The sequence below is a fragment of the Oncorhynchus kisutch genome, linkage group LG14, assembly GCF_002021735.2.
Source record: "Oncorhynchus kisutch isolate 150728-3 linkage group LG14, Okis_V2, whole genome shotgun sequence".
Lineage (NCBI taxonomy): Eukaryota > Metazoa > Chordata > Actinopteri > Salmoniformes > Salmonidae > Oncorhynchus > Oncorhynchus kisutch.
Window position 1 is genome coordinate 7,731,556 of NC_034187.2, and position 11,491 is coordinate 7,743,046.

An 11,491-nucleotide genomic window follows, 5' to 3' on the forward strand; every position below is an offset into this window, starting at 1 on the left:
TTCATGACAGTGTCATAGAGTGTATTATCTTAGTCCAAGTAAAGTGACACAGGATGGTCATAATGCTTCATGACAGTGTCATAGAGTGTATTATCTTAGTCCAAGTAAAGTGACACAGGATGGTCATAATGCTTCATGACAGTGTCATAGAGTGTATTATCTTAGTCCAAGTAAAGTGACACAGGATGGTCATAATGCTTCATGACAGTGTCATAGAGTGTATTATCTTAGTCCAAGTAAAGTGACACAGGATGGTCATAATGCTTCATGACAGTGTCATTGAGTGTATTTTCTTAGTTCAAGTAAAGTGACACAGGATGGTCATAATGCTTCATGACAGTGTCATAGAGTGTATTTTCTTAGTTAAAGTTAAGTGACACAGGATGGTCATAATGCTTCATGACAGTGTCATAGAGTGTATTATCTTAGTCCAAGTAAAGTGACACAGGATGGTCATAATGCTTCATGACAGTGTCATAGAGTGTATTATCTTAGTCCAAGTAAAGTGACACAGGATGGTCATAATGCTTCATGACAGTGTCATAGAGTGTATTATCTTAGTCCAAGTAAAGTGACACAGGATGGTCATAATGCTTCATGACAGTGTCATAGAGTGTATTATCTTAGTCCAAGTAAAGTGACACAGGATGGTCATAATGCTTCATGACAGTGTCATAGAGTGTATTATCTTAGTCCAAGTAAAGTGACACAGGATCGTCATAATGCTTCATGACAGTGTCATAGAGTGTATTATCTTAGTCCAAGTAAAGTGACACAGGATGGTCATAATGCTTCATGACAGTGTCATAGAGTGTATTATCTTAGTCCAAGTAAAGTGACACAGGATGGTCATAATGCTTCATGACAGTGTCATAGAGTGTATTATCTTAGTCCAAGTAAAGTGACACAGGATGGTCATAATGCTTCATGACAGTGTCATAGAGTGTATTATCTTAGTCCAAGTAAAGTGACACAGGATGGTCATAATGCTTCATGACAGTGTCATAGAGTGTATTATCTTAGTCCAAGTAAAGTGACACAGGATCGTCATAATGCTTCATGACAGTGTCATAGAGTGTATTATCTTAGTCCAAGTAAAGTGACACAGGATCGTCATAATGCTTCATGACAGTGTCATAGAGTGTATTTTCTTAGTTCAAGTTAAGTGACACAGGATGGTCATAATGCTTCATGACAGTGTCATAGAGTGTATTATCTTAGTCCAAGTAAAGTGACACAGGATGGTCATAATGCTTCATGACAGTGTCATAGAGTGTATTTTCTTAGTTCAAGTTAAGTGACACAGGATGGTCATAATGCTTCATGACAGTGTCATAGAGTGTATTATCTTAGTCCAAGTAAAGTGACACAGGATGGTCATAATGCTTCATGACAGTGTCATAAAGTGTATTTTCTGCAAGTTACTTAAAATATGATGGAAAAAAAAAACTTGACCGTAAAGAATGAATTACAAATGCAAACAAAGGAAAAGATAACGTTCAAATGGAAGGACACATCTTGACAGGGAGAAAACACGTTTGAAATGAAGGAGTAAATATAACGGTCATAACAGTAATATGACAATATTATGACAGGTTATGACAAATTTTGGTTGTGACCACGTCATCATGTGTTATGATGCTGGGTGTCCAGGAAAGTGTTACCATAAAACTTGTTAAACTTCCAAGCCCCACAACTGTACTTGTAAAGTTACCATCTAGTTAACTATTGTCATTTTTCCGGGCTCTCATTTCAGCAGAGCTTTTAAATTAATTAAAAGAAGGCTGCCAGGAAAAGGCCTTGTTCTCTGCAACACATGGAAACAAATGATTGAATTCATTCTATTTGGGAAGCCGTTTTTGTCTGTCTACTTGGAATTTTTAATGAAGGCTTATTTCTATAAACTTAAATGTAGCCTATTAAGTTAGTCAACATAACTAAATAAATAATGAAATCAACAGCTTTCGAAATAAATTAAATTGTTACGTACAAATTGTTACTTTCATATGGGAATTGATTTAATAGATTGCGAAATCATTAAATGCTATGTTTTGCGTTTGCAATTCAACATGGGCTAAAAGTAGTGTAGGCCAAACAAGCAGTCTGTCACGTTTACTAAACACGTAGCCATCGGGAAAACAAGTCAAAACAATGAGGGTGCTGCTATTGTTTTTGGTTTCCACAATGGAACTTTGTTCAGCAGAAGACAAAAATGTGCTGCAATATTTTTTTTAGGTCTAATGTTTATATACACATACAAAGACGCATACAAAGACGAGGCTTTTTACTCGTGCAAATTCTATTTCAAGGGAATGTGTAAACCTTTGTTGTTGGCAGGAACTTGAATGTACAATTCAAATTCGCACCACTTGCAGGGAATAAGGAGCCTAATTTGTCGTCCGTTTGCCAATAAGGCGTAAATGTAGCCTTTAATAAATTAAATCAAAGATTGCTGTTGGTTTATTGGATTATGTGGGAATGATGCTGTTGTTACTTTTACTGCAACTCTCTATGTGGGGAGCAACTGGAGCAGACACCGACGGAGAAGCAACTGTGTGTACATCCAATGCCTGTTTCTCTTTTCACATGGAGAGAGTCAGCTTTGAAGACGCTCGATTGAAATGCCATGGTGACGGAGGTTACTTGGTAACAACTAAAGACAAACGCGAGATAGCCGAACTTCAGTCAACCCTTTCGCAGATCGACGAAAGACATCGCTATTTGGACTTCAAATTTTGGATCGGTTTGAAATTGCGTAAAGGCGATTGCATTATAAGGGACATGAGTCTCAACGGTTTTAAGTGGATATCTGGAGGGGAATATTCCCAATATTCGAACTGGGAGAAGGAACCTCGCAGCACCTGCACAGAGGAGCGTTGCGTGTTGGTACATTATTCTTTATGGAGTCGCAATGAATTGAAATGGACGGATGGATCTTGCAAAGACGAGGCTTTTTACTCGTGCAAATTCTATTTCAAGGGAATGTGTAAACCTTTGTTGTTGGCAGGAGGAGAGCAAGTGAATTACATGCTCCCATTCTCAGCAAATGCATTAAATGGGGATAATAACATGACTGCATTCCCATTTGGAACATATGCTGATATAAGATGCAATGACACTGATCACTTTTCTATTTGTAAATTAACGGATGGTGTCTATGGTTGGACTATCCCTGGTCCGTTTTGCGGCTCAGATAAACAGAACTGTGGATATAAAAACGGTGGATGTGATCATTTGTGCGTTGATAGTGACGCTGGTGGTGTCCGTTGTGAATGCAAGGACGGTTATGCGTTAGGACAGGACAGAGTATCATGTGGCCTAAAGGAATATTGTCACAGTTCTCCATGTCAGCACCAATGTGTAACAGGACCGACGGGCTTCTCGTGCGTATGCCCAAACGGCTTCCAATTGGATAAAGACCAATTTGGTTGTATTGATGTTGATGAATGCCATATTAATGCCTGCGATGGTCATCATTGCATCAATACCCAAGGTAGTTACACATGCAGGTGCAAGGGAGGCTACACAATGGATGAGGGCAAATGCCACGATATAGACGAGTGCACGGAATCTAGATGTCCCCAAATATGTCTTAACTCTGAAGGATCCTTCTCCTGCCATTGCATCGCGGGGTTCACTGTGTCTGAGGACGGTAATACTTGTATAGACATAGACGAATGCTTCAGTAATCGATGCGAGGACAAATGCACTAATACCATTGGTAGTTTCAGGTGTTCTTGCCATCAGAACTTCCGGTTACACCCTAATGGAATGACCTGCATTCGAGATGTGACTGTTGTCTCCACTGCGGAGACGTCAAGTGATCATAGAGACACTGACCAACACGACGAGACCATGGACACTATAACCATATCGCCGGTTGACTTAAAAAAAGAGACTCAGTTCACCCACGGACCACCTCAAGACACTATTAGGCACGACATTACGCACGAAATTACGCCTGACATTACGCACGACGTTACGCACGACATTACGCAGCATAGTCCGTCCAGCAAAACCATTGGAATGAGTGGGCCAACGCATAATTACCATTTATTTAGCTCTTGGCTGTTTATTTGCGTCATTGCTTCTGTTGTTCCACTACTTATTCTCATTGCAGTAACCTCTGTTATTGTCATATTTCGATGCAGCCATTCAAAAAAAGAAGCGAGGAAGAAAATCTCCACTGCTGACAGTTATTGTTGGGTGGCTTCCGGTATAGAGACTCGGTTGGAAACATTTGACGGGTTACTTGAAAGCACAGCTTGAAATTGTGTGAACTCTTGAAATGTTAAACGATAACAAATCTAAATAATATTAACACATTGCATTACCTACTAAAATATATTTTTTAAATCGTTGAAGAATCTGAATACAAATGTTTTTTTTTTTTTTACAGCGTGTCATATCATTGCCTGTACTTCATCAAAGCAAATACCCAATTTTAAGTATGTTTTATTCATAACGGTTTAACAATGTTATTTCATCGTCATACTCTCGAAAAAAATGTTGGGTTGATTTTTACTATTTTCCCTAGTTCTTGTTATTCGTGTATTTTGACCCAGCAGTGGGTCATTTCTTACTTTTATTGCACGGTAATCATTATTTATATTTTTGCTATACTCCTTCCTATACAGTCCATTGCTGTGTTCACGTCGTTAGTCCAGTCACGTTGTGCGTGGTTTACAGACCTCAGTCAGGGTCTCAACTCACTGTTGAGTTGGAATAGTAGAAAACACAGGGTGCAATTTCGAAACTTGGTTGTGAATCAGCAGTTTTCCTCTTGTTATAGCCCATGTCACTCACTGATGGTCACTCAATTAGCCCATGTCATTCACTGACGGTCGCTCAATTAGCCCATGTCATTCACTGACGGTCACTCAATTAGCCCATGTCATTCACTGACGGTCACTCAATTAGCCCATGTCATTCACTGACGGTCACTCAATTAGCCCATGTCATTCACTGACGGTCACTCAATTAGTCCATGTCATTCACTGACGGTCACTCAATTAGCCCATGTCATTCACTGACGGTCACTCAATTAGCCCATGTCATTCACTGACGGTCACTCAATTAGCCAATGTCATTCACTGACGGTCACTCAATTAGCCCATGTCAGTTATCATTTTTTAGACCGATCATTTATTTGAGTTAGTCTAGCCAGCTATCTAAACTTGTAATAATCAGATCTGAATTACCAATAGCATGTAGGGCCCAGGGACCCTGACCTCGAGGCGGCCCCATTGATTTTGTTACTCTCTCTGTGTAGAATTGCAGGAAATCGCCTTTTAAACCTGCAAAAATGTCTCCCCGCTCCATGGTGAAATGTGTTGAATTGCAGGAAATTATCTTTAAAACTGCAACCACAACAAAATGTTCTGTACCACAAACATATTTGTTTACCTTTTCTAAATAAAATATTTTATGTAGTGGTTAATCCCATTGGTGAGTTAATGTGTAGCATATATTTACATATTCTTTTTATTCAACCTTTAGGCAAGTCAGTGAAGAGCAAATTCTTATTTCCAATCACGATCTAGGAACAGCGGGTTAACTGCCTTGTTCTGGGGCAGAATGACAGATTTTTACCTTGTCAGCTCGGGGATTCGAGCTTGCGACCTTTCGGTTACAAGTCCAATGCTCTAAACAGTCCAATGCTCTAAGTCCAATAACCCCCCCACCCCCTTCTACTTCCTTAATTTTATAGCTAGAGTCAAGTGCTTTCTGTGGCACACTTCTGAGTCAAATACTTTCTATAGAACAACATTCACATCAGGATAGGCATCCGAAATGAATAATGAATGTATGTGTGTTGTATTACAGTTTTTTCCAACTGCTTACACAAGTTTTCAAAACTGTCTCCTTTTTTTCAAAACTCTTACACACAATTCCCCAAACTGCACACAAAAAATGCAAAATGCCTCACATCTCCTTCAAAATGTAACACTGCATTCAAAATGCCATAAACACATGTCAGAATGAAGCATTTGCATCAAATGGCAAACACTGCTTTCATAATAGTACATTTCTGGATATACCATGTAAACACTGTTGTTCTAAATCTAAAGCTCTTTGGTCTTTCATAGGCTTATATCTACATTTCAATGCAATGTTCTACAGTGAAAGTAATCTGCTGAGAGGGGTAACAAGTACACTGTAAACACCAATGCAATGTAGAAACAGAAAATATTTATTAGGCCAAACATTACTGTTGTATACAGTAGCATACAACAAAACCATAAACATATGTAAACCAAAAGTATATTCTTTAGAATACAGTAAAGAACACAATTTGTGTGTGTGGTGTCCCGGTGGGGCAGTCCAGGAATTGGTGGGGGAGGGGGGGGGGGAATCACCAGTGCTAAGCTACTCTTCATCTCTTCTCCGGCCTGAGTCTGGCCACAATACTTCGTCCACATCACAGGATACGTTTTCTCTTGCCAAACATCGAGGGAAGTATCTCCTAGCATGGCGTATCCAACCTTGGACAGAGGCAACCTCTATGTCCCCACATAGACCATATTTATAATTGCAGTCTCTTGTACATCTGTAAACAAGCGTCCTCGTCCTCCATGATGTCTTTGCCTTTCCACTCTGTACAGAATTCAAACACAGTATGTGTTCAGTATAGGAACTGTAAACAATGTACAAAAAAATGTAGTACAGCATGATAACCAACCTCATTCATTCAATGCAGTGCAGTAAATGGATGGCTTAGAGTTACAAATGTTTATGCAATACTATGCAGTCATATGTGTTTTACAGTACATTACTGTAATGCTAAAATTGTCATTAGATAGTTGCATACCTGTTCTCATTTCTGAAGGTTCGAATTATGGACGCCACTGTAAATCGACTCAAGTGGGGTTGGACTCTCAGTCCAGCCTCTCTCATGGTCAAACCGTGGTTGATCACATGATCAACAAGTGTTGCCCTAATCTCATCAGATGGCTCTCCTTTCCTTCTCTTTGCCCTCGTCAACTTCTTCCTTTTCCTCTCCCTCCTACTCCTCTTTCTCTCTGTCCATTGTTGGCATCCGTTGTTCAAAACAGGTCATCTGACCTTTGGCCTATTTATAGGCCTATACTACAGTAAAACAGTGATTGGTTAGTGATCAGTTAAGATTTTAGTGTTTGCACATGTGAGGAGTGTGTGTGTGTGACCTGGTGAATAAGTGTAGCATTTTGATTGGTTGTGTTTGGAAAAGGAAAGCAAGTCACTTCCTGTTAGATTTTTGTGTTTTAGGTAGAGAATTGTGTGTAGTGTTTTGAAAAAAGTGTTTTATGCAATTGACAACTGAGTCAAAGGCTGAGAAATAGCTTATGGTTTTGGATATTTGGTGTGTAGTTTTGCACTTTGAGTGAGAGGTTTCAGAAATCGTGTGACATGAAAGGATTGTGTGTGTAAGCAGTTGGAAAAAACTGTAAACATAGAGGAGGGAGTAAATTGTAGGCAATAAACATTTCAGAACAACTACTAGTCGAATAAGACATGGGAGAGATGATGCATTTTTACAAAGAGATTTATTTACATACTAATACACTTGAAACAAATAGCCAAACCAAAAACTGCAGACATTATTAGTGCCTCCCCACGATCAAACCGAAATAACTAAATTAATGAAACGCAGCCTAACGTGGAGGAGGGAGAATTAACCCCACTCAACAGGTCATACTTTTCCAAGAAAACAACCTAAGTGACCCAATGCTTGCAACCCATCAAATGGGTCATCCAAACAACCCAGCATTTTTTTTTGCTTCAAGTTCACAGAAGACATCTTATTGATTACAAAAGGAATTTAAAAAGGTCTGATATACTTAAATGCCGTACGTTTTAATTTGCTCCAGGGCAGCCATACTAATATGGCTGACCTAGTAAAACAAAATATTTCAAAGCACCTACAAAGGAAAGACACATTATTTGTTCCCTTCAATTTACACTCCTTTCACTAATATCCAGACATTTCTGACGGCCAAGGACTCACAAAGACACATTGTATCGGAGCGTACGCACACACACACGCACACACACACACACACACACGCACGCACGCACACACACACACACACACACACACACACACACACACACACACACACACACACACGTGAATTTAATTGCAAAAATCTGTTATATTTTTATAATATTATACAATTGTATTACTCTGACGAATTGCAATGAATTAAGGCGTATCAACGAATGATTAGAACATTCATGTTTAAATATGAATTTAAATAAACGAAAACATCTTCTGTGCCAAAACTGCGTGAAACTGACCACCGTGGTTAAAGTTTTCAATTGTAGCTGTGGGAAACAGTGGGAAATGGTCACGTGTAAAATCGGATATCTATGCCATGAAGGTGACAGGCTTAAACGTCACTAACTTTAGAAACATTTCTGGCAGTTTCCATTTCCTTCCTTCCTCTAAACTTTCGTCTCTAGGGTTTCTCCTTTCATGGTTTACTCAGTATAACTAAATGGATTTTGCCCTCCACGAATCCTCCTGTGATGTTCACTGCGATCATGGCAATGAAAACGAATCCTTTTCTTGGTTTGATAACCATAATTATTATAACTATGTTCATGCTAACGGTAGGAGGGGAAAGCATCGACTCGACTACATGCGTGTGCAATAGGAACATGTGCAACGCTGTAACCCTGGGTGCTGTCGATTTCCAGACATCGGGGAAAAAATGCCAAAAGATGGAAGGAGAGTTATTGACAGTTCGATCTGCAGCATCAGACGAAATTATTGGAGATTTGCTTGTAGGTTTAACGGGAGACTTCTGGATCGGTTTGCGCCTACCAGCTGACCGATGTAGCAACATCGAATCGAAATTGAGAGGATATCAGTGGGCAACTGGATTTCAAATCACAGAATTCAGCAACTGGAAAGACAACGTAAATGTCTGCGCTCCACGGTGTGTGTCCGTTTCTACCGATCGAAAGTGGACAGAACGACCTTGTCAGGAAAAAGTCGATGGATTTTTGTGTCAGAATGTTCATGAAAGCATGTGCCAAACACCGCAAATGGAGGCTCAAGAGTTTTTTCATCAAGGTGATGGTGGTGAAGGATGCGCTATGGCTCCTTGCGAACATATATGCACAGAGGTACCAGGGGGCTACACATGCTCGTGTAAAGAAGGATATATTCCAAGTAGCGAAAATACGCACTTTTGTAAAATGCACTGTTTTTTGGCCAAATGTCCAGTAATATGCGACATTCACAGCGCTGGGACACAATGTGATTGTCCTAGTGGCTTCATAAAGAGTGACGATTATTGCCAAGATATTGACGAATGCGACAATGGATATTGTGATCAAAGTTGTGTTAACACGCCTGGAAGTTTTGTTTGTTCGTGCAGTGCAGGATTTTCCCTTCAAAATCTCGTTAAATGTGTCAAAACAGTCGGAAATGAAAGTGTTCCCTTAACAACGCCTGTCCACAGCGACTTTTTAGCGCCAGGTGTTAACTTTACAAGTAATGTATCATCAGCAACAGCGGGGGGGTTTCTTTGGGTATGGATTTTCATTGCAGTGGCGGTCATAGTACTGATACTTGTTGTTCGGTATTGTGTTATTAAGCGTCATGAGCAGAATGTCGATAGCCAACAGAGATGTAATGATGAGGCGTTATAGAAACCAGTGACTGCCACATTAAGGAATGAGGAAAAGCTCCTCACGTTGGGGAGGGGGTTCAATGCTACTGTTGTGACTGTTCCATATTACTTCGAGAGCCATGTTGTCATAAATGTTATGAAACCTAAATAAAGACGTCTAAAAAGAAACAACGAATGACTTATAGCATTTTCATATGTAGAACATTCTCATAATGGTTGCTAAATAGTGTATGATTTAAAAAAAAACGGTTTATGAATCGTAAACATTTAAAATAAAAGTTAACATTTCGTTGATGGATACCCTACAAATGATGCATACACATTTGGTACAATCACTTTTTATCCACCCTGCTGTTATTATCGGTATTGTAAAATAAAGCCCCAAGAACATCCATTAAGGACACGTTTGTGTAACTTTTTTTTTGTGAAAAAAAAAAAATATATATATATATCCCAGATACAGCAGTTTCTGTCTCAATATTTACAATGACCACAATTTGTCAAAACAAACGTAAAAAAACATATCAACGTGCTCATTTCACTTCGGCCCATTGACTAATCAACTTCTGTATGTAGATGTGGTGTACTAACATCGCCACATCTTTTACAGTGTAAGAAAACACAATTAGCATTCCATTATATGAGTACTATTTAGGAACAGGATATGACTGTTCTCCTTTGTCTACCAATTAGATCAAAAGTGCAAAAAGACACAGGGGTCTGTTTCAGACTATCCAGGCACACATTTTGAGTGGCTGCTTGCTGCTTCCTTGTAGCGTTTTAGCCAGGCCCAGTAGGCATGTTTGGATAATTAACGTGAGAGTTTAGGATAATTAATGTGAGAGGTTAGGATAACTAACGTAGCAAGTTATGATAATTAAATTGGCAGGTTAGGAGAATTGACGTGTCATGTTGGGATAATTGGGTTATGGTTAGGAAAAGGTTACGTTGCTTGTACACTAGATAGCGGTAAATTGCTACGTGCCGCTTAGGCCGCCCACTCGCTTGTGGGCGTGCTGGCAGCATATAGCAGCATATAGCAGCATATAGCAGCATATCGCAGCATATCGCAGCATATCGCAGCATATCGCAGCATATAGCAGCATATCGCAGCATATCGCAGCATGCTCCATTGTGCGTCAAGAGTTCAGCAGAGCAAGTTTGTATGAAGGTCTGGTTATTAAATGGGCAACATTTAATATCCTCTAAAACGCTTTGTTGGCAAACAAACTTTGCTGCCCTGTTTCCAATTGTCCACAAGTAAGTAAATACATTTAGAAAATGTAAAAAACAAAATGATGTGTTATTAGCTAACTAGCTACAGTGCAGGCTAACTCATATGAGCTGCTATCTTGATGTATTTATCACTGTAAAAAACAAATGGTGTTATTAGCTAACTAGCTACAGTGCAGGCTAACTCAAATGAGCTGCTATCTTGATGTATTTATCACTGTAAAAAACAAAGTACAAATACATTTGTAGGTAGCTAGCTAACAGCCTTGGAGGAGGGTGAAAGGATAGCACCCCCAACTGTCAAAGTGAGTAGGCTCTTCTGGATAGGGAAGGTACACACATATTTGTGCCCATGAATCTATTGATCCAATGTTATCATGATTTGTTATCAGGGATATTATACTTTAGTAATCCACAATGATTTGGTGATGTAAAAGTCTAATAATTACATTGTCTTTCACATTCCTACAGGTACAGCAGGGGCGGCAGGGTAGCCTAGTGGTTAGAGTGTAGGGGCGGCAGGGTAGCCTAGTGGTTAGAGTGTAGAGGTGGCAGGTAGCCTAGTGGTTAGAGTGTATGGGCGGCAGGGTAGCCTAGTGGTTAGAGTGTAGAGGTGGCAGGTAGCCTAGTGGTTA

The 11,491-nt window shown here is 39.6% G+C and overlaps 2 protein-coding genes across 2 annotated transcripts; both read left to right on the plus strand.

Moving 5' to 3' along the window:
• The first annotated feature begins 2,294 nt into the window (after positions 1-2,294).
• LOC109903242 (complement component C1q receptor-like) lies at positions 2,295-4,042 on the plus strand. The gene is given in 2 exon segments (XM_020499889.2): positions 2,295-3,886; positions 3,889-4,042. Coding segments are annotated over 2 exon segments (1,455 nt in total). The 5' UTR covers positions 2,295-2,478; the 3' UTR covers positions 3,936-4,042.
• Positions 4,043-8,406: 4,364 nt separating this feature from the next.
• LOC109903243 (thrombomodulin) lies at positions 8,407-9,794 on the plus strand. The gene has a single exon (XM_020499890.2). It carries the CDS (start codon positions 8,512-8,514, stop codon positions 9,640-9,642), a length of 1,131 nt encoding a protein of 376 aa, XP_020355479.1. The 5' UTR covers positions 8,407-8,511; the 3' UTR covers positions 9,643-9,794.
• Positions 9,795-11,491: the final 1,697 nt, after the last annotated feature.